At 61.4% G+C, this 21,381-nt stretch overlaps 2 protein-coding genes across 4 annotated transcripts; one reads left to right on the top strand and one right to left on the bottom strand.

Annotated features, from left to right (window-relative positions):
- The first annotated feature begins 528 nt into the window (after positions 1–528).
- On the top strand, positions 529–14,006 carry CPT1B (carnitine palmitoyltransferase 1B). 3 transcript variants are annotated; one of them, XM_081330251.1, is made up of 20 exons: positions 529–561; positions 4,229–4,350; positions 5,336–5,481; positions 5,909–6,048; positions 6,605–6,782; positions 6,941–7,042; positions 7,587–7,724; positions 7,862–7,939; positions 8,049–8,156; positions 8,284–8,368; positions 8,979–9,174; positions 9,322–9,507; positions 10,381–10,486; positions 10,627–10,743; positions 11,316–11,480; positions 11,564–11,698; positions 12,263–12,415; positions 12,807–12,920; positions 13,514–13,606; positions 13,720–14,006. In XM_081330251.1, exons 3-20 carry the CDS (start codon positions 5,341–5,343, stop codon positions 13,807–13,809), a joined length of 2,325 nt encoding a protein of 774 aa, XP_081186377.1. In that variant the 5' UTR covers positions 529–561; positions 4,229–4,350; positions 5,336–5,340; the 3' UTR covers positions 13,810–14,006. The 3 variants fall into 3 exon arrangements, with proteins under 3 accessions (XP_081186377.1, XP_081186376.1, XP_081186378.1); XM_081330250.1 differs by lacking the exon at positions 529–561 and adding an exon at positions 3,008–3,138; XM_081330252.1 differs by lacking the exons at positions 529–561; positions 4,229–4,350 and having other exon boundaries at positions 5,344–5,481; positions 5,914–6,048.
- Positions 14,007–14,598: 592 nt separating this feature from the next.
- On the bottom strand, positions 14,599–20,250 carry LOC308669713 (rheacalcin-1-like). The gene is made up of 6 exons (XM_081330583.1): positions 20,215–20,250; positions 16,805–16,879; positions 16,540–16,634; positions 15,940–16,077; positions 15,763–15,868; positions 14,599–14,802 (listed from the first exon to the last, which is right to left on the bottom strand). Exons 2-6 carry the CDS (start codon positions 16,860–16,862, stop codon positions 14,711–14,713), a joined length of 489 nt encoding a protein of 162 aa, XP_081186709.1. The 5' UTR covers positions 16,863–16,879; positions 20,215–20,250; the 3' UTR covers positions 14,599–14,710.
- Positions 20,251–21,381: the final 1,131 nt, after the last annotated feature.

Below are 21,381 nucleotides of genomic sequence, written 5' to 3' on the forward strand. Positions count from 1 at the left end.
CACACACACACACACGGCTAGGGAGGGGCCTTTATCGATGCTGTTCCTGGCAGTCCCCAATTTAAGTCTCTTACAACTGAGGCCAACATTTCCATCGCTAAGCGAGGCTGTCGTAAAGTGGGTTTTGCCCCATTTTATGCACCTTCCCGCCACAGTTGCTGAGTGAGTCACACACTATGGCGGAGTGGGCCCAGCTTCCCCCGTCGACTTCGCTGGCCACAAAAGGGGGTTCCCCACGAGGCCGGAGCCACCGCGCCCGTTTTGCGTAAACACGACCTGTTGCCGAGCCTCCGAGTGTCGATCGTGTGACTGTTGGGGATGCTGCGATCACAGCGAGTGTAAAAAATGGTCATTAGGTCACTGTTGAAAGGAATAAAGTTTTATTCAGAAATTTCTAATGGGTCTGAAGGTTGAAGCGGAAGCCAACTGAAAGATCAGAAATAATAACGTATATCTTATCTAAGGACTGGCAGGTGCAAATGTGAAAAGCAGAAGTTACGGCTAACTTCGCAAGAGGAAATATGGGAGACGAACTGTGGTAACAAAATTAGATGGTGAAAGGTAGGATGTGGGCAAAGGGGCTTCCTGGAACACGGGCGGGACAGTGGTTTTAAGCGGTCCGGATAGTTTATCGGATGATTAGGGAAGGGGCCTTGAGGGCGATAGGGGAGGGGGGAATCTGCGTCGGGGGTAGGAGGTGAAAATGTGTCAAAGAGCTCTGTAAGGTGTGGCTGAATTCCTGTGTGTGTTTCAGTCCACCAAGCCTTTGCAAACGCTTTGTTTTGCATAAAACTTTGTTGCTGGAATTCCAAGAGAGTTTGTTTGTTTTGGGATCTTGAGCCACATTCCAAACACTGTTTTCAGTGCCATTGTAACTTCGGTCGCTAAATGAATGCTTGTAAGTCGAGGACTGCCTGTGGGTAACCCTAGCAGGAATTCCTCTGAGCTCCCTTCATTCCTTCTCTGTTTGCTGCTGCTTCTTTCTTTCCTGGTTTTTTTTCTTTACCTCCCAAAGGGACAGCTGGGAGGGAGGTCACACACACACACACACACACACACACACAGCTCAGGCCTGGGCGGGGGCCCTTTGCAGGATGATGGGCTCCTGTGGCAATCAGCAGGAGGGAAAGGGCCAGCAGCCGCATTCACACACCACACTGAGCCAATTACACTCCTGCAGGGTGGTCATTTGAGGCTTGGTGGGTGCCACAATCTCTGCCCCCCCTCCCCCAAATGGGCTGTGTCCAGAGTCGTGGGCACCCAGCCTTTCGCCCTGTTTAGAGGCTGGGCATCCTGGGCCCCAAAGCTGGGCAGCTGCAGTTCAGACAACCCGTGGAATCCCAGCTGGGGTCTTTGGGAAAGAGGATGCTGGAGGGCTACGGTGGCCTGGCCAGAGAGGGGGGTGGGGGGAGGCTGGCTGGCTGGAAGGGGGGGGCAGCCCAGGCCAGCAGCTGTCCTCCCCTCCTCCCGGCCAGGCGCCCTCTCACCCAAATCCCAGCCTCTATTTATAGCCCAGGCCTGCCTGTTCCCGCCTGCAGCAGCCTCACGTTTCGCACGGACTGCCCCAATTGTGCCCTTGTCCTGCCAGGCAGGGAAGCTCTCGCTTGGCCGCTGCCACCGAGAAACCCGCTCAAGCCATCGTTTAGCTTGGTCGGTTGGTTAGCCAACAAACGATAATGAACGGAACCACGGTTTAGCCTGAGTCTAGTGGGCGCATCGGGATGAGGGGCTCTGCTGAGGGGGGGCTGAGTGACCTCCCTTTCCCTGACAGAGGGCCCCCCAATTCGCAGCTGACCTTTAACCTGCAGTCGAAGGAGCCAGTGGCAGTTTTCCATCCTTGTAGATTCCCCGTACAAACAGATAAGCAGCTTCTTGCAAACTGGAAATTTCTGTTGCACCACCGCTGACCCCTTTACCCCGTGGCAGCTCACTCGCTCCCCCGTTTGCTGCACTAACAGCGTGCGATCAGCTTTAAAGGAAGGAGCCAAGTGTGCTGGGCAGATGCGTCTGCTGGAGCTTCGATCCCTGGCCTGGTTCAGGCTGTCGTGTGAACGACCCAGGATGCAGGAAGAGCTCGTGGCCTAGCCCTAGGCAGTGCACGGATAACTCTTGTTCCTCGAGTGACTCGGGGAAGGCGATAAAATCAGAAAATAAAAACAAATGTGGCTGCTGGGCTTCTACTTGAACTGTTACGTGTTGTGCGAACCCGCCCGGAGAACGCAGAGACAGACCCGCCCGGTGACCCGCTCCTCGCCTGGGAAGAGGTCAGACGCCCGCAATCCGGGCCCGAAGGCTTCCAGGCGGGGGTCCCGCCGGCGCCCCCGGTAGGCGCCGAGCAGAGGAGATCAGACCCCCCCCCAGTTCCCCGAAGCAGCTCTGGCTCGTGTCGTGGGAACGGGGACCGCCCGCGGCCACGAACGGCCCCGCGGCAGGGAAGGCGCGGCCACGCGGGGCGCCGGGCCTTCGCCTTTCAGCCCTGAGCCGCGTCTGGAAGCGGGCCGCTTTGCACGCGTCTCGGCCTAGGGAAGTCGGGCGAGGGGGCGAGCGGCAGCGCACGGAGCCTGGGCTGAGCCGGGAGGCGGAACCGCGGCCTGCGCGACGGTTGGGCGGAATCCCGGGGCCGCCGCGCGCGGGGAGAGCAGGAGGGGGGCAACGGCCCGGCTGCCCCCGCCAGAAGCCCCCTCGGGCGGGGAGGGCTCTGGGGCGCAGAAGGGGGGAGGGGCGGGCGGGGCGATCCGGGCCCCCCGGGCGGCGCTGCTCTGCGCTCCGCGATTTCCAGCGGGCGCCGGAGGCAGCCGAAGAAGCGCCGTCCCGGCAAGGGCTGCCCCACTCGGGAGCCGCGCGTGGAAAGCCTGGTGGGCGCATCGCCTCTTCGCCCGGGGCGGCGGCGAGCGGGGATCGGGGTCCGCGTGGGGCGCCGGACGGGGCGGGAGGCGCTCTCCTCCCCCCCCCGCGGGGGCCGAGCCTAGTGGGAGGGGCTGGAGGCGCCGCCCTCCCCCTTTCCGAGCAGGGCGGCCGCCGCCCCCGCCGGGTGTCCGGTTACAGGAGGGCCGCCGCTGCCGCCGTCTGGGGGGAGGGCAGCGGCGACTGGGCCCCCGCCTTCTCCCGCGCGGACCGAGCGGCCTCCCCGTCCGGCCGGTGAGCTCCGGGGCTGGCCGGGGCGGGGGCGGGAGTGGGCGCGGGGTCCCCGGCCTTTCGGCCCGCGCGGCGTGGCCTGGCGCGCCGGGGAGGCGGGAAGGGCGTCCGAGCTGGAGCCGTCCGGGGCCCCGGACGGAGTGGGGGTCTCGGGAGATGCCGCTGCTCCCAAACCTCCCTTCCTCCTGGGACTCCGGCTGCCCGAAGACCCGGTCCCGCAGCCCCCCAGGGAGGGGCTTTCCCAGGGCAGCTGCACGGGCAGAATCGGGGGGCGGGGGGGGGCTGCGGGAAATCCCTGGAGTCCAGAAGCAGAATACAGCTGGAGGGCGCCTCCGAGGTCTTCTATCTAGTCCAACAGGAGCCCCTGTACGATTTCCCCCTCCCGCTTCCTAAGTCCAGATCAGACCTTCACCTTGAGAAGGCCGACCTTAGGAGCCTGCCAGGACTTCCTGGGGGGGGGGGCGCAGGCCAAGAGGGTGGGGCTGGCTGGGTGAGGGTCCTTGGCTGATCTCCAAGGGGGGGGGGGTGGAGACACAACAGCCCAAACTCCTGAGCTGCAAAGGAAAGTCCATCCCAGAAGTCTGTGGATTGAGGAGGGGTCTTCTCAGTATTGCCAGGGAGGGGCTGCCGGCCTCCGAGGAAGCCAGCCGCCTGGCACTCTTGCCCAGGAATGCCGGGCCCTGAGCCAGCTCAACTGGAGGGGCTTCCCACCACACACCTCAATTCGCACCCGGGACCGGCTGGAGGGGGGAATTCTGGCTTGGGGTCTTGAGATTGTTCTTGAATATAGTAAATAATAATGATAAATACCCAGCATAAATCCCGTGCGGGGCACTGTCTTTCGCCAGCAGCCTCCGAGGCCCTTTCCCCTCCCGGCTGGTGGGCAGAGAGCCCCCCCCCCATGCCAGCATGGGATGCCAGCCACACGTGACGGAACAGCAGCCTGGCGGCCCAGCGGCTCCTTGTGTAAACAGTCCTGGGTGGCTGCAGCTCAGCTGGTGGGGGGGAGGTGAGGGAGGTCCCAGGGGAAGGGAAGCTTTGCCCCCAGGCCCTCCTGGCGACCTTGACCCCGGGCCTGGCGTGTTCCCCCTAGGACACAGAGGAGGAGGAGGAGAGAGACAGAGAAGGAAGCCCTCGAGCTCTTCCCCCCCCCCCCGGTCCCCCCCTTTTCCAGGCTCTGCCGAGGGGCTGCTAAGCCTAAAGCCACCTTTCCAGGTTAGTCGGAGGGGGGTGGGGGGGGAATGGGAAGGTTCTGGCTTGGGGGGGCGGGCGGGACCCGTGGAACTACATGGCCAAGAAGGGGGAGGCACACGGGTGGTACGGGTGCTAGGCCTGCAGCAGAGTCCCTGCCCCAGAGGACTCCGGGTTTGGGGAGCGAGGGGGCAGAAAGTGGGGGTCCTCTGATGAGAAGCGGCCTGGGGCAAAGCAGTTGCATCGGTTGTGGTGCCAGCAGTTCCTGGGGTCTCCTGGGCCCCCTTGTCCTCCCCAGGGACTCTGCCCACCGGGAGAGGGAGGGGCCCAGGGGGAGGAGTTGAAGCAGTGACTTCCCCTCCCCCCACCCTGCTCACACAAAGCCGCCTAGCACACAACGGTGCAGAAGGGGTGCACTCTGCACACGCTCTGAGGGCTCTGCCTGTGGAGGTGCAGGCAGTCCTCGGCTTATGGCCACAAATGGAGCCCAAGGAGAGTTTTGCCCCATTTTACGACATTTCTTGCCACAGCTGTTAATCGAATCACTGAAACTGTTTTAAGGTAGTAACCTGTTTGTTAAGTGAATTTGGCTCCCCCCCCCCGGACTTCACTTGTCAGAAGGTGGCAAGAGGGGATCACGTGACCCCCGGGACACGGTGACCGTCGTAAGTGTGAGTCAGTTGCCAAGCGTTTGAATGTTGAACACGGGGAGGCTGCAGTGGTCATTAAGTGTGATCGACGGTCCTAAGTCATTTCCTTCAGTGCCGTTGTAACTTTGAACGGTCACTAAACAAATGGTCACTAAGGGAGGACTGCCTGTGTTTCTTCCCTTCCGGTGTTAATGGGATTGGAACGTCTGTGTGTGTGTGTGTGTGTGTGTGTGTGTGTGTGTGTGTGTGTGTGTGTGTAGGGGAGGGGAGGGGATAAGCTAAGGCCCACTGCTTGGTGTGAGCCCCCCAAGGGGAAGGGGCCACCAGGTGAGGACCCCTGCCCCGATTCCCCCTTCCAGGCAGGATGGCGGAAGCCCACCAGGCCGTCGCCTTCCAGTTCACGGTCACCCCGGACGGGGTGGACTTCCGGCTGAGCCAGGAAGCACTGAAGCAGATCTACCTGTCCGGCCTCCATTCCTGGAAGAAACGGTTCATCCGGCTCAAGGTGAGCTGGGGGGGGCACATGGGGGGGGGAGGCTTTTCTGGCCAAAGCCCACTGGTCATATTCCTTTGCGGCTTGAGGGTGAGCAAGTGGCCGGATCTCGGCCTGGCTGCTTTCCTGGGAGCCCCCCCCTCCCCTGGCAGGCTGAGCATGGGGGGGCCCACAGCCCACCCCTATCGCTGGGAGCACCCCCACTTCGGCCAGGGACACCCCGACCGTGTGGTTGCTTGGCCAGCTTTTGCAAGGCAAGAGAAGGGGCAGGTGAGGTGGCCCTAAGCCTGGGGGGTTCTCCTCCCCTGATATTAGAGACACCTGGGGGGGATGAAATGGGGGCCACGATGGCTCCCAGGGCTTGTGGTCGGGGTGGCCTCTGTCCCGGGCGGGAGGTGGGGGCTCCAAAGGCCTCCCTCTGACAGGGCCCATTTCACAGAACAGCTTCCTGACCGGGGTGTATCCCGGCTCCCCCTCCGGCTGGCTGGCCATCACCGCCATGACCGTGGGCAGCACGTGGGTCCACGTGGACCTCTCCCGGGGGATGATCAGCAGCATCCAGAGGCACCTGGCCACCAGGTGAGGGCCAGTCCCGACCCCTCCCCCCCCGGGCCCTAGCATGGGAAGCACCCGGAGCAATGCAGTTTCCTGCTCTCTGTCCCTTGCCTCCTGGGGGGGGAGAGGATTGGGCTGTGGGGAGACCTAGGGGTCCTGCAGCTGTAACCCACCCCCTCAAGGGCTCCATGCAGCGTTCGGAAGCCAATCTGAGGCACGGGGGGGGGAACTCCTGAAGGCAGCCGTGTCTTCCCAAGGGGGGGGCTTTACCCCCTTCCTCAAGGGCCCTGCTTCACCCCAAGTAACCCTCTTGACCTCTGAGCGTGGAAGTCCTCCCCCTCCTTTCCTGGGACACAACTCAGCCCTCCTCAGCAGGGCCCTTGGGAGCTGTAAGGGACCTCAGAGGTCATCAAGCCCACCCCACTCCGCCCACATACTCCGCCCACATCCTCTCCTCTCCTACTCCATCCCAACGGACGACTATCCAGCCCCTCTTTGCAAAGCTCCAGTGAGGGGAAGACTCCCCCCCCTCCAGCCACTCACCGTCCAGAAATATCCCCCCCCTCCCATCTCCCTCCAGCTGCAGCTGCTACTTCAACCTCCGCCAGCAGACCCTGCTGAGCGCCCTGCTCTTCTCCACCGGCCTCTGGATCCTGGGCATTTGGCTTCGCCGCCAGATGTTGAAGCTGCTGCTCTCCTACCACGGCTGGATGTTCGAGCCGCACGGCAAGACGAGCTTCAGCACCAAAGCCTGGGTGGTGAGCCCAGGGGCTCCGGGGCAGGCCCCTCTCAGCTCCACCTTGCTCCCCACGAGATGAGGGGGCTGGGCTGGGGGCCTGAGCGTGGGGGGGCAGCCCGGGCAGAGGCCCCTCCCCCTCCCTCCCTCCCTCCCTGCCTGACCGCCGTCCCCTCGCAGGCCCTGGTGAAGGTCATGTCCGGGCGCCACCCCATGCTCTACAGCTTCCAGACCTCCTTGCCCAAGCTGCCGGTCCCCCGCGTGGAGGACACCGTCCATAGGGTGAGAAGGGCTGCCCCCCTTGCCCGCCCCATCCCACAGCGGCCAAATGGGGGGGGCTTTGGGGGCTGTGGGGAGAAGGGGCTGATGCCTGGAGTGTGGGCCAGAGCTTGTGGTCGGTGACGGGATGTTGGGGGCAGGGAGGAGCCCTAAGTGGGTTCTCCGTGTCCGAGGGGGGGAGGTCTGCCTGCACCCTCCTGCTTCTTGTCTCTTCCTGCCGGGAGGGAGGGGAGCCGCTTCTGGCTGGGTGAGGCCTGGGAGCTTCCCTTACTGGGGCCAAGAGACCCCAGGTGGGGTGCCATGCCCCAATTTGCAAGGGGGGGCTCCCTGTCCCCAGAGAGAAGAGACCCCTCCTCCCAGTCTGGTCTGTGGGGCTAAAGCAGAGGCTGCCTGATGCAGGGGAGCTTCTGCTCACGCGGGGGACCGCCAGTCTCGCCCCCCCCTTCGGCCACTGGGGCTGTGGGCAAGCAAGGGGGGGTGTCTGGGTCCAAGTGGGGCCGGAGGAGGGGGGAGCCAGGAGGGGTCCTTGATGCTCTGTTGCCGGCAGTACCTGGACTCTGTGCAGCCGCTGCTGGACAAGGAGAAGTACGAGCAGATGGAGGCCCTGGCCAGCGACTTCCAGCAGAAAGTGGGCCCCCGGCTCCAGAAGTTCCTGGTCCTCAAGTCCTGGTGGGCCACCAACTACGTGAGTATCTTGGCTGGGCTGCCCCCACCCCACCCCACAGCCCAGCTGCCCCAGCCAGCGTGGGGCCCCCGCTCCTTGGAGCCTCCCCCAGGAGAGCCCGCCCCGGCAGCCCCCCCAAGGACGCTTCTGTGCCGCAGGTGAGCGACTGGTGGGAGGAGTACATCTACCTGCGGGGAAGAGGCCCCATCATGGTCAACAGCAACTACTACCTCATGGTGAGTGGCAGCCGGCTAGTTCCGTGGGGCAGAGCCCGTGGGGCAGGGTCCTTCCCTGCCAGCCAGGTAAACGGCTGCTTCCTCTCTCCACCCCCTCCCCCCCCGGCAGGACTTTCTCTACATCACCCCCACGCCCATCCAGGCAGCCCGAGCCGGCAACTGCGTGCATGCCATCCTGAAGTACCGGCGCCAGCTGGACCGGGAAGAGCTTGAGCCCGTGAGTAAAAGTGGGGTGGGGTGAGGGGCTACAAGGGGCCTGGCTCCCCACACGGCACCTCCCCAGAACCCTTCTAGAGGGCAAGGCGCCCCCAAAGGAATCCGCCTCGACCCGTTTCTGCCCACAGGTGATGGCGCTGGGCGTGGTGCCCATGTGCTCCTATCAGATGGAACGGATGTTCAACACGACGCGCATCCCTGGCAAAGAGGCAGGTGGGTGGCGCTGGGGGAGGAAGACGCCCCTGCTGGTTCTCTCTCTCCCTCTCTCTCTCTCTCCCTCTCTCTCTCTCTCTCTCTCTCTCTCTCACACACACACACACACAGGCTCTTCTGCATTTCCAAAAGGCTGGTTTGGGGCAGGGGGGAGCGGGGGGGGGTGCCCTCCAGCTGTCCTTGGACAGGAGCGTGAGGTCCCCAGTCAGGCCTGAGGCTGCTGTGTTTGCAGAGGTAAGCCTGGGGTGGCTGCCAAACTCCAGACCTGGGGGCTATTCTGGCAGGACATTGGCATGGGGGGTCACCAACCTTGCTGCACTGGGTGAGGGTCTTCCAACCCTGTCCACCAAAGCCCACCACAGTCAGAGAACTTCCAAGCAGGTTTCTTTGCCCCTTGCGTGGCAATGGGTGGGGGGACTTAAGTCCCTTTCTGTCCAAACTTTGGCCCCAGAAGGAGGCCGGCCAACCCTTTTCAACCGAGAAGCCGGAGCGTTGACCTTTGACCTGGAGACCCCACACCCTTGCTCTCGTTTCAAGCCCCTGAAGGGGGCAAGAAGGGCTGGAGCAGGCCCCATTGCCCTTCACTCACGCCCACCCCCACGGCCCCCAGACTCCCTGCTGCACCTGGCCGACAGCCGGCACCTGGCCGTCTTCCACCGAGGCCGTTTCTTCAAAGTGTGGCTCTACCAAGGGGGGAAGCTGCTGCCCCCCCGGGACCTGGAGATGCAGTTCCAGCGCATCCTGGACGACCCCTCCCCTCCGCAGCCCGGGGAGCAGAGACTGGCGGCCCTCACCGCAGGGAGCAGGTAGCCCTTGCTGGAGGCGGGCGGAGGAAGCCCCCCCCCCCCACCGCAGGTGTCTGCCTGTGCCCTAAGCTGCAGGGCTGGAGGAGGGGCTGCTGCTGCTTCTCCGGGGGCGCAGGCAGCACCCAGCCCCCCTCCGTCCCCCCCCAGGGTCCCCTGGGCCGAGGCCCGTGCCAGGTTCTTCAACCGGGGCAAGAACCGGGCCTCGCTAGACTGCATCGACCGGGCCGCCTTCTTCCTGGCGCTGGACGAAGAGGCGCAAGGCTACAGCCCCGAGCGTGAGGACAGCCTGAGCGTCTATGCCAAGAGCCTCCTGCACGGGCACTGCGACGACCGGTGAGGGCAGCCCTGGCACCGGGAGGCCAGGCCTTCTTCGTCTGCACCCGTTGCAAACTACTCAGGGCCGTGAGTGCTCCTTCTTCAAGTGGTCCTCCACTTGCGACCATAATTGAGCTCCGTTGCTAAGTGAGACGGATGTTAGTTGAGCTCTGCCCCATTTTACGACCTTTCTTCCCACAGTTGTTAAGTGAATCACTGCAGTTGGTAAGTTAGTAACTCGGTCATTAAGTGAATCTGGTTTCCCCCACTGACTTTACTGGTCAGAAGGTTGCAAAAGGGGATCACGTGACACCCCTGCGACGCGGCGACCATCATAAGTCAGGAACCGGTTGCTGAGCGTCCAAATGTTGATCTTGTGACCCCAGGGATGCTGCAAAGGTCATAAGTGTGAAAAATGGTCATTTTCAATGCCGTCGTAATGTTGAATGGTCACTAAAGAAACCATTGCAAGTTGAGGACTGCCTGTACTTCTGTTTTCCCAACAACAACCCTGTGAGGTGGACTGGGCTGGGTGAGGGACCTGGCCCAAGGCCACCCAGCCGGCTTTCACGGCTAGGGCAGGACTAGAACTCGCCGTCTCCTGCTTTTCAATTGAATGCCTTAACCACTAGACTGAACTGTCCCCTCTGCACCCTGGACCCCACTGTTTTCCTTTAGGGGTCGCCTCCCCCCCCGGATATTGTGGGGCTGGGCAGGGCCCCTCCCTCAGGCCCCGATGAGCTTCAGGCAGAGAGCAGGAGGAAGGCGGGGGAGGGGGGCCAGCCGGACCCTCTTCCTCCTGGGGGTCATCTTGGTCCTGGGACCCCCCCCAGGCGGGAGGGCTGCAGGGGTTGCCCGGAGCCCCTGCCAGCCTTGGGCTGCCTCCCACAGGTGGTTCGACAAGTCCTTCACGCTGGTGGTCTACCAGAACGGCAAACTGGGGGGCAACGCCGAGCACTCGTGGGCCGACGCCCCTGTCATGGGGCACCTCTGGGAGGTGAGCAGCCACCTCGGTCTCCCTTTAGGGGTCCCTGCCCAGGCCCCGGGAAGGGCCACAGCCCGGCTGGCCGGGGCTGATGGGAGTGGGAGGCCAGAGCGAGCTGTCTAGCCCTGTGGTGCCCTTTCCCTCTCTCCCAGTTCATGCTGGCGACAGACCAGCTGCAGCTCGGTTACTGCAATGGCGGGCACTGCCAGGGGGTGCCCAACACCGATCTGCCCCCTCCTCAGCGTTTGGCCTGGGACCTTCCGGAAGAGGTAGGTCCGGTGCCCGTCCGGGGGGGGGGGCTGAAAAGGGCAAGGAGGTGGGTTCTTCCCTTAGTACCACACACACACACACCGAGAATTACCCTGCCCAGGAAGCAGGTGGGAGACCCCACCCTGGTTTGTGTGTGTGTGGAGGTTGTTGCCTTAGACTCCTCGGGTAGGATGGGGCCCTTGAGGCCATCTAGTCCAGCCTCCTGTTGACTGCAGGGATCCCCGTTAAAGCCTCCCTGCCAGAGCCCCCCTGATCCGAGGGGCAGAGCCCTCCGTTGTGGAAAGTGGCACAGACGGGCTGGCTCACCAGAGAGCCACGCTGGGTCACGTGGAGTGCTGGTTGTGGGAACCCCACCGCAACTGTGGCACGCTTTGGTTTATTGGTTTGGTGGTTTATTGACTTTTTGTTGTGTCGTGCCAAGACCAGGATGGTATTTTGCTGGCACAGGGCGGGGGTTGCGCCTCGTCCTCGGATCCTCTCAATTTGGGTGGAGAAATTCGTGCATCCTCCCACACACACCCCGGCTCATGGATGCCACGCACCCTCTCAGGCTGGTTCTCCCCCTTCCCAGTGCATCCGGACCATCGATGCCTCCTACAGCGAGGCCCAGGCGCTGGCCGACGACGTGGACTTCTGCTGCTTCTGCTTCTCCGCTTTCGGCAAAGGCCTCATCAAGAAAGGCCGGACCAGCCCCGACAGTTTCATCCAGATCGCCCTGCAGCTGGCGCACTTCCGGGTAGGGGGGGCGGGGAAGGGAGTGCCGAGGGGAGGGGAGGGGGAAGCTGTGGGGGTGCCAAGGCCTTTGTCTTCCTCCCCCAGGACAAGGGCCACTTCTGTCTCACCTACGAGGCCTCCATGACGCGGCTCTTCCGCGAGGGCCGGACGGAGACGGTGCGCTCCTGCACCAGCGAGGCCACGGCCTTCGTGCTCAGCATGAGCGACCCCAACTGCAGCGTGAGTCCCCCTCCCCTCCGATGCCCCCCCTGCCTTCCGTGTAGGGGCGGGAGGTTGGCATCCCGGAAGCTCCAGAGCAGCCAATTTGGGGTGCAGATTGCCATCTGCCAGGAGGGGTGAGGGGTGGGGAGAAGGTTGTGACCGCGAGGGGCTTCGGGGGATCCAGCGGAGGGCAGTCTGGTGGTTGCCCAGCTTCTCTGCAGCGGGCAGAGGCAGGGATGAGATCCAGGGCGCTTCAGATGCCCAGCGGCGCCTCCTGGCCAGGGTGGGGACAAGCGGGCAGTGCCCAGGGGAGCCCCTGACGCTGTTTAAGGGCTCAGCGGGGGCGTGGAAGTTCCACCCAGAATGTGGGGCCACCTAAGCAAGAGAAGCTCCTTTGTAACTTGGAAGACGATGGGGGGGCGGGCTTGCCGGGGCTTTCAGTGGAGGGGGGGTCAAGATAGAGAGGGGGAAGCTGGGCAAAGATGGCTGGAGCTGACCTCCAGCACAGGAGGTCAGCCCTGCAGAAACCAAGCGACTCATTTGGCTGGGCATCAACTCCTCCCCCTCCGGGTCTCCCTGTAGCCCCTGGACCGCCAGCAGCTCTTTCGGGTGGCGGCCGAGAAGCACCAGCAGATGTACCGCCTGGCCATGACGGGGGCCGGCATTGACCGGCATCTCTTCTGCCTCTACGTGATGTCGCGCTACCTCAGGGTGAAGTCTCCCTTCCTGGACAAGGTGAAGGGCCCTGGCAGAGAGAGAGAGAGAGAGAGAGAGAGAGAGAGAGAGACTCCTCTGGGACCCCTGGAGGGGAGGAGGCATGGGGGTCCTGCCCCGGGGCAGGATCCAGCCCCACAGGTTGGAGGGGAAGCCCCTGCCTGGCTGGACTGTCCAATGAGCAGCGCCTGTGGGGAAGCCCCCCTGAGCGGAGGCCCCCAGGAAGGGCTGGGATGCGCTGAGGGGCTGCAGCCAGGTTTTCTGCAGCTCCAGCAAAGCAGCACCCCCTCCTCTGGAAGCTTTTGGGAGGGGCTCGCCTGAGGGGGCGTCACCCTGTGGGCTGTAGCTTGAGAGGGAAGAAAAGCTGACCGGGCTGGGGGTGACCCCTCCTCTCCTCTTCCCCCCCCCCCAGGTGCTGTCCGAGCCCTGGCGCCTCTCCACCAGCCAGACCCCCCAGCAGCAGATCAGGATGTTCAGCCTGGAGGCCTATCCGGACTACATCTCCTCCGGCGGAGGCTTTGGGCCAGTGAGTAGGCCGGCCCGGGGGGGGGGGGGGTGGGGGGGAGGGGAGGCAGGGAAGGGACAGAGGTGCCAAGGCCCTTCCTCGGGAGGGAGGGAGGGGGGAGCTGTGTAGGAGCCTTTCCCTTAAAGTTCCCGCTTGAACTTGGGGGGGAGCAGGAGGGCTGGAGCTTGCAAGGCCTTTCCCCACCCCACCAGCTCTGTCCTCCAAGAACGGAAGGCCTGCCCCCCCCCCTGGCTTTGGGGATGAGCCAAAATCAGCCCAGGTGTCACCACCTCCTGGCATGGGGAGGCCTTTGCCCAGGGAGAGCGCCCCCCTCCCTCCGCTGCCCCACGACTGATACACCTAGGAGGCTGCCTGGGAAAGTTGGGCACGGTGCTTGGCGAAATGTGGGCCACAGACAGAAGAGCCAGAGGGAGGGAGGGGAAAGGGGGGGGAGGGAAGGGAAAAAGATGGAGGCAGGGAAGAAGGGGGAGGGAGGGCTCAGCCAAGGCACGCCAAGGGGCCCTCCTGGACGCCTCTGCCTGGCGCCCCCCCCATGCCCAGCGGCTGGTCTCTCCGGCCTCAGCCTGGCCCCTCGGGGCCCCTCCCTCCTGCAGGTGGCTGATGATGGCTACGGGGTCTCCTACATCATTGCCGGCGAGAACCTGATCACGTTTCACATTTCCAGCAAGTTCTCCAGCCCCGAAACGGTGAGTGTGCCTGGGAAAGGAGCCAGAGGGGGGGACTGGCCAGGGAGTGTCCTCTTCCCCAGCCCGCATCGGTCAGTTCGAAGCCTGAGTGACGCCTCTTCCCCCCTCCCCAGGACTCCACGCGTTTCGGGAAGAACATCCGTCAGGCCATGGTGGACATTGCCGCTCTGCTGGAGGTGCAGCCCAGGCGAGTGGCCCGCTGAGCTGGGGGCCTTTGCTGAGAGCCCACGGAAGCGGCCGCCGGCTGCCTCGGAACTGGCCAGGCAGGCCGGCCACAGCGGGCGTCGTCCAGCCGGCTGCCTCTCCTGCCCTGCGGAGCCACACTGGGGGTGCCCAGTGGGCTGGCGGGGAGGGGGGGTGGAGCGGTGGCCCTGTGATGTCCCTTATAAAGGAGGATGGCTTTGGGGACCCCCTTGTCTGAAGCGACCTGATTTTGCCTGGGCTGCCGGTTGTTGTGAAGCTCTAGTTGCGGGGGGGGGGGGGGGGGAAAGAGACCCACTGCAAAGGTCAAGCCAAATCCAGAGACAGCCCCCCCCACTGCTTCTGCAGAGCCATTTTCCCCCAGCTGAAGACGGGAGCGGGGGGGGGGGAACAGAGCCTTCACTCCTGGCAGCCCCCTGCCCTGGAGGGCTCTTCCTGGTTGCATAGGGAATGCTTTGCTTCCCCTGCGCCCCCCCCACCACAGAACAAGTGCCCCAGGTGGAGCACAGCCCCCCCTCCCTCCTCAGTATCTCCTCCGGGGTGGAGGGCAGGTAGGAGATTGTCTTGGCCAAGGAAAGAAGTTCAGCCGATGGAGGGAACAGGCCTGTGGCTGTTTGGGGGAGGCGTCTCCCCACCCCACCTGATGCAGTGCCGCTGGGTCTCTGTAAGTGGGTGAAGCGACCCTCGGAGGGCAGATGGAGGGGGAGGGTATTGGGTCTAGGGAGTAGGGAGTAGGATCTCACACCCCCCCCCCAAAAAAAGTGCAGCAGCCCCAAAGCAGTGAATGGTGAGATCCTTTGCTCAGCAAATGTTTATTGTGAGGCAGGCGTTGTGGAGAGACAGGCCTGGGGGGGAGGGGGAGGGGCAGCTCTGGGCTTTTTCCTGGGGGGCGATGAGGCAGATTCAGGCCTGGCCTCCCTGTGGGGCAGCCGCCAAGCTCTTGCAGAGGAAGGGGTTCCGGTCGTAGCAGGATTCGTCGTCCCACAGCAGGAACCCTGGAAAGAAAAGGGGGGGATCAGGTCTGGTGAGGGGGCTGCCAGCCGGCTTTCCTGGGAAGGGTCCCTCGCTAAGCTAAGCCCGGGTGGACCCTCGGCTGCCAGTTGGCCTTTAATCAGCTGTGAATGGGCGCCTGCAAATTTGGTCCTCTTGCATCGTGCCAGCCTTCGTGCAGTGATGCCCCCCCCCGGGAGGCTCCTTTGGGCATCGGGCAATCCTCCTGCCCAGCCCCCCCAGCATCCCCCCACTTTAAGGAGGCTTCTGAGCCTCGGGGGTGTCTGCAGCTGGCAAAGGGGCCCCCACTTTGTGCCCAACGTGGCTTCTGGCCTCCCCTTTTTCACAGGTGCCAGTTGGGCACAGGCTGTGCTGACCGAGACAAAGCTGCCTCCATCCTGCCACGTGCTAAACCTGTGGGTCAAGAAGTGGGGCTGGGGGCTTCAGGTACAGGTAGTCCTCGACTTAGAACAGCTACAATGGCACTGAAAGAAAGTGACGTACGACCGTTTTTCACACTTATGACCGTTGCAGCATTCCTTGCGGTCACACGATCAGAATTCGGACGCTTGGCAACTGACTCATATTTATGACAGTTGCAGCGTCTCGGGATCTTGTGATCCCCTTTTGCCACTTTCTGACCAGCAAAGTCCATGGGGATGCCGGATTCACTTAACGACTGATAAGTAGTCCAGTAGAACAAAACTCACTTAACAGCTGTCTTGCTTAGCAACAGAAATTTTGGGCTGATCTATGGTCATAAGTTATGGTATAGCGCAGTCCCCCCCTCAGGTTTTGGGAACTGGGAGGGGGTCTTCAGAGACTGATCAAATGGAAATCCTTTTGCCCTATTTCAGTAGAATTCCTTGAGGCAGGGAGTTCCACAGATCAGCACAGAGCCTCATTCCGAGGGAGGGTCTGCACGGTCCAGAGTGGAGCCCACTCCCCTGCACGCTGGCCCTTACCGTAAGAGTCATCCAGGGCGGCACAAGAGTCCCAGGTGCGGCGGTAATGTTTCTCCCAGGCTGTGTAGCCCACGGGGGAGCCGTCCACCCAAGTCCAGGTCCGGCTCTAAAGGACATCGAGACTGGTCACTTGGGGAAGGAGCAGGGCCGCCACAAGCCACCACCCCGGTCACTCACGTGGGATGGAAGGAAGAGCCCCAGCCACACGTCCTCGTGCTCCCACCACTGAGCCTTTTTCAGGAAGCTGGACACGGCTTGGTGCTCCTCACGGGTCTGGATGGAGGCCAGGTGGCCATTGTGGCTTTGGCAGAAGGCCTGGAGGCAGAGGAAGAGAGGCTGCAGAGGAAGCCGGCGGCCTGGCCTTGGGGTGGCACAACAGCAGCGGGTTTCAACCATGCCGGCTGGGGAATTCTGGGAGTTGAAGTCCACCCATCTTAAAGTGACTATGGTTAAAGCGAAAATTGCCAGAGGCTGCAAACCGCCCAGTGACCCCTCAACCCTTGAGGTCAAGCGGGCAGCAGTTTATCTTCCCAGTGGACACTTGTGTTTCCCTGCCTGGCAGCTTATGGGCCCTCCAGCCCCTTCGCTCAAACTCTTAAGTTCTGGTTCGGTGGGCGGTGGGGAGCCCACCGTGGCACAGAGAAGCTGCAGTTCCTCACAGTTGCTGCCTTCCCCTGGCACCGCTGCAGGCTCAACCCCTAGCAGTGCCACCGCCCAACCCCCAATGCAGAGGGCCCAATCCCAGCCAGGGGGGGGCCCTCCCCTGCTCTGACTCACCTCCGCCTGTTGCCAGGTCACCTCCTGTTCAAAGTAACCATAGCAGTGGCTGTTGTAGGCCAGCCAGCCGCTGGGGCAGGGGTCAGCCTGGGCATCTAAGAGGACAGGAAACGGGTGAGGCCCCCAACGTCCACAGGTTGGCTTTGTGTTCCCCCCTACCGCTCGGGAGATTGAGCTGTAGGACTCATAAGAGAAATGGGAGAGCCCCCTCCCCTCTTTTGGTTACAGGGGTCTTCCCTGCAGGTTGGAGGGAGAGGTCACTCACTGGCCGCGAAGGGCGCAAGCACCAGGCCAAGTAAGAGGCCAAGGCTGAAATTGGCCATCCTCTGGTTCTTCAAAGCTGCAGAAAGAAAGAGCAGGCATGAAGGGAGGGGAGGGGGAGGATGGGGAGGGGACGCCTCCTTGGGAAGGAAAGGTGGGTGCCCCCCAACCACCCACCGGGCCTTGCAGGGATTTTGTTGCGGGTGGAAAATCAAAACTGGGATACGGCAATCCCGGAGATTGCCCAGATCAAAAGAGGGGCTGCTTCTGGGCTGGGGGTGTGTGTCATTTTTCTCATCACTTCGAGGCTGAATGCGCCCCGTTTCCCTTGGGCTTCACACACAAAAGGTTGCAAACTCCATGCACCGACACACGCATGTTGAGCTGGGTCTGTGGGAGAGGGAAGGCGACCCTTTTCTCTGGGGAGGGCACACGCGCGCACACACAAACTCACGTTTTTTGTTTTAATACCCTGGACTCTGTGTTGACGCCTGGCAATGACCAGGAAAAAAAAGAAGAATTTTTCTCTTTTTACAAAGATGCAAGGCAACACCCATGATTTGCCCGCCCAAAGATTCACTGTGCAAGCATTGCAGCTTTCACACATTAAAAAAAACACCTCCTTTGGGCCTTCCTAGTGATGAAATGCAACTAGAAACGTTCACGTGTACAGGCCCTTCCTCATTCAGAGAATACAACGTGAGCCGAGTGTGCAAATCCCAACTGCGGAAAGTTATTTCAATCCGTGCAAAAGCTGCCACAGCTGTAATCAAGAAGCTCCTGATTTACTCCTGACTCTTAGGTGGCAACAAGGAAGAGCCGTGAAAAGGAAGCACCTGCAGACCTCCGTAAGGCTCCAGACGAAACTTACGTTTTATCTACGCACTTTTATTTCTGCTGCCTCTGAGCCCAACTCTGTATGTGTAATTCAGTAACCTAGGAAATCCAATTCCACACTATCTTTGAGTCGGTTTTCCAGGCTTCTCTTAGCTCCGTGGTTTTCTTGCACAGATTTCATGACCGGCTACCGCTGACAATGTTACCTAGTTGGGTCATGAAACGTCTGCAAGAAAACAACCAAACTCGGAGAGCCTTAAAGACCCCCAGCTACAAATCTCGTACTCTGTCGGTTTTCAGAAATTGCCCACAATTTTATCATTTCTAATCGATGCTCCTGCATGCATTTAGTATCTCAAACCTAACTAAGGTGGTCTGAAAAACACGCAACGCCCTTTGGTGATAGAGTGAAATAGCCTATACGGCAGTAAGGGCATTAAATGACATTTCCCAAAACTCCTTTTACATCCTTCCTGCCCTCATTCGAATTATGGGAAAGGGTCACCTGTCTCCATTTCTTTCCTTCACTCTAAACTTACCTGTCCAGGTGGGACAGCAGCTGATTTTTTTCTGCACTCCTGCGGACTACCGAAAAACGCTCAGCTGAGATCACCGATATAATTCCACACTTTAACAATCTTTTATTTCAACTGCCCTCCACTGGGCTGCCGTGGGACCTTGATGCACACAGTCTTATATGTGACAACTCGTACACAGAAACTGTTGCTAAATTATGGGATTTTTTTTCTCCCCCAAATAAGCAAGTGTGAGGATGTTGGAACACTCCTCGTATTATATTCTCTGCATGAGGAAGGGCGTATATGCGTGTACACACACACACACACACACACACACACATGAATTGTTAGATGTTTTGTGCCAGCCATGGCAGTTCCCCAAAAAGGTCATCAGATGGGAGCAAAGAGGCTTTTTTGCTCCTACTGGTGGGTCAGGGGTCCCCGGCCCCTGCAGCCCCATTGGCGAGAGTTAATTGGTAAGGGAGGGGCTGAGACCCCCCATAAAAACCTCTGCTCAGGGGCTGCTCTCTCTCTGCTCTCTTCGTTCTCTCTTCTGCTTGCTTGTTTGCTGATCCATGAGCTCAACCCAGGCATGGATGCCTCCATGCCAGGGAACTCTTTCTATTTACTTTATCGTTAAATAAAGCTTTGAATGATTGCATCCCTGCGTGATGCCTTTTACTTGGAAGCACCTTAACGAATCATCGACCTCGTGAGACCATCTCACAAATATTGACATGGATGTCAAGTAAAGGGGTGGGCAGTCTCAGCTATATGCACATCTCCATTGAAAGATGAGGTTGGATGTAAGAAAGGAACGGGGGTGGATCGGAGTCCTGAGCAACAGATGAAAAATGCAGCGTGAACTTCTCTAGTTGCATTCCAGCACTAGCAAGAGCGTGGAATGGATATCTTTTTAACTTATTCAAGTTGTAACTCAGCCAGCTTGTGTACTGAATCTTTTGGAGGGCAAATCGTGGGTGTTGCCTTGCATCTTTGTGAAAAAGGAAAAAATGCTTCTCTTTGGCCTGGTAATTGCCAGGCGTCGACACAGAATCCAAGGCATTAAAACAAAAACGTGTGTGCGCGCGCGTGGGACACTTCCTTTCCCATAGGAAAGGATCGTCTTCCCGATCTCGCTGCCTGCCCCGCCCCGTCCCCCGTCCCCCGTCCCCCACCCCACCCCACCCCACCCCAGCGCCTCCACAGACGCGCCGATCCCGGGCCACGCATCCCGCTGCTCCCCCCCCACCCGCCAGCGCCTACACGGCTCAGCCGAGCCCCCCACCCTCGGCGCGTAGAATGGCTGCCGGGAGGCGCGGCTACCGGTCCCTTGCAGCGAATTCCCCCCTCCCCCCGCCAAAGTAGAGGCCGGGGCAGAGCGAGTCTAAACGCCCGCGGTGGGTCGGCTGCGGCTGGACGGCGGGGCGACAGCTGGCGGAGACGAACCGTCCCACTCGGGTCCGAGAGCCCGCCCGTGGTTCTCTCCGAGGTGCTGAGATGCAGCCGCTGGCTGGCGGAGCCCCAACGGGAGTTGATCTGGGGCTGGAAACTAGGGACGGCCCCTCCCTTCCCCCTTCCCGTGGGCAGAAAGGGCCGGGAACTGGACCGCCGGGTGTCCGGAGGGGCGCAGCCTCGAACAGCCCCGCTCCAGAGAGGCTCTCGGGAGGGGATCGGCTCTTCCGCCAGCGAAGCCCCCTTCCAGGCAGGAAGGGCTGAGTTCCGTCCATCTGGTAGGAACCAAGGCTCGCTCTGGCGCCCCCCCCCAAATGCGTCTCCCCGATCTTCCTCGTTGGGGGTGTTGGGAGAGGTGGGGCGGAGGAGGGTGCTCTGCACCTGGGAAAGCCAAGGAAGAGCCCCCGCCGTCAAGCCGAGCGCGCCGGCCTCCTCATGGCAAGCCTCTGCTGCTGGCCACTCGGGGACCCAAACGGGGGGGGGAGGCTGGCTGCCATGCCCCGAAAGCGGGAGGCTTCGCGAAGAAAAAGCGGGTCCTCCTACTCGTCCCCCGAGCTCCACCCGCGGGAGGCGCGAAGCGTGGGAAGAGGACGGAGCCACTCACCGGTCCCGCGGCGACGGGAGGAGAGCAAGCCGGGCAGGCGAAGAAGAGAGAAGAAGAGAGGAGCGGCTTCCCCGGGCTTTATAAGCCGCCCTGTCCCCGCCCCTCCCGGGCAGCTATCAGTGCCGCCCCCTCCCCCCACGCGGAGCTCCGACGGGGCGGTCCCCTCCGCCAACTCCCTGCGATCGCGGCTGCTCATCGGGAGCCCCGTGGGGGCGGGGAAGTGGAAAGGAGGGTGGCTGAAGAGCCCCCATTTCCACATTCACCCCCACACCGTCCCCCTCCCCTTCCCCAGGACAGGCAGCCCAAAGTGGGGCTTTTCAAAACGAGAGACGCCCCCAAACGGCACAGCATGTGCCCACTGTATTCTCCAAGGGTGGGGTGGGGGCTCCCACTCTATTTGACATTTGGGGTGAGCCGGAGTGTCACTGTGCAAGGGTGATGGGGGGGGGGGGGAGAAGACATTTCCTGCATGCTGCTTAAACCATTTGTGGCCTGCAAAACTGCCCATCAGGCTGACCGGCTCTTTGGTGCGCCCCAGGTGACCGGTGTGAAGGGGGAGGGCAAGGCCCTGAGGTGCCTTGTCAATATATCAAAATTGTATCAAAAAACTGTATTGCGTTTAGCCCTGCGGCCCAGAGGTGCTTTTTCAAAAGGCAACTGGGCTTTGTTTTTCCTTGAAGACATTTCGCTCCTCCTCCAAGAAGCTTCTTCCCTTCTGAGCTGAAGAAACGTCTTTTGCCTGTTGCAAAAGCCCCCTTGGGACAGCCACGACCTCTGGGAGGCTGAGGATCGCCACAGGCACTCAGCCCCGGGACCCAAATTTCCCTCTCCGGGGATCAGAGGATCTCTTTCTGAAGTCCCATCAAGAGAGCGATGATCTCCTCTTGGATCACGTCTCTCCCAGCTTAGAGATGAACTGATGGGCTAATATTGTTCATCTTCCCTCTCAGACGGTTCTTAACTGAGCTCAGGTTTTTTGCGTTTGTGCTTCAGGTGGAGGTGCAGAAGCTCCTCTCGGACTGTCCCTCCGGAGCTGCCCTCAAGCGAGGAGGGATCAATGAAGGAACGGGGATCGGCCTGCGAATCCCACCAGCACCACCCTTGCTCCTCATCCGCCACCCTCTAGTCGGCCGTAGTTTCCTTCCAAACGTCAGGATGCAGAGTTCT

The sequence above is a fragment of the Vipera berus genome, assembly GCF_964194415.1.
Source record: "Vipera berus genome assembly, chromosome: 6".
Lineage (NCBI taxonomy): Eukaryota > Metazoa > Chordata > Lepidosauria > Squamata > Viperidae > Vipera > Vipera berus.

Coding starts and splice junctions, on each gene's coding strand:
- CPT1B (XM_081330251.1), top strand. CDS start 5,341: ATGGCGGAAGCCCACCAGGCCGTCGCCTTCCAGTTCACGGTCACCCCG. Junction 11,699..12,262: donor TGAGCGACCCCAACTGCAGC/GTGAGTCCCCCT, acceptor GTCTCCCTGTAG/CCCCTGGACCGCCAGCAGCT. Junction 12,416..12,806: donor AGTCTCCCTTCCTGGACAAG/GTGAAGGGCCCT, acceptor CCCCCCCCCCAG/GTGCTGTCCGAGCCCTGGCG.
- LOC308669713 (XM_081330583.1), bottom strand. CDS start 16,862: ATGGCCAATTTCAGCCTTGGCCTCTTACTTGGCCTGGTGCTTGCGCCC. Junction 16,078..16,539: donor TGACCTGGCAACAGGCGGAG/GTGAGTCAGAGC, acceptor CTCTGCCTCCAG/GCCTTCTGCCAAAGCCACAA. Junction 14,803..15,762: donor CGCCCTGGATGACTCTTACG/GTAAGGGCCAGC, acceptor TTTTCTTTCCAG/GGTTCCTGCTGTGGGACGAC.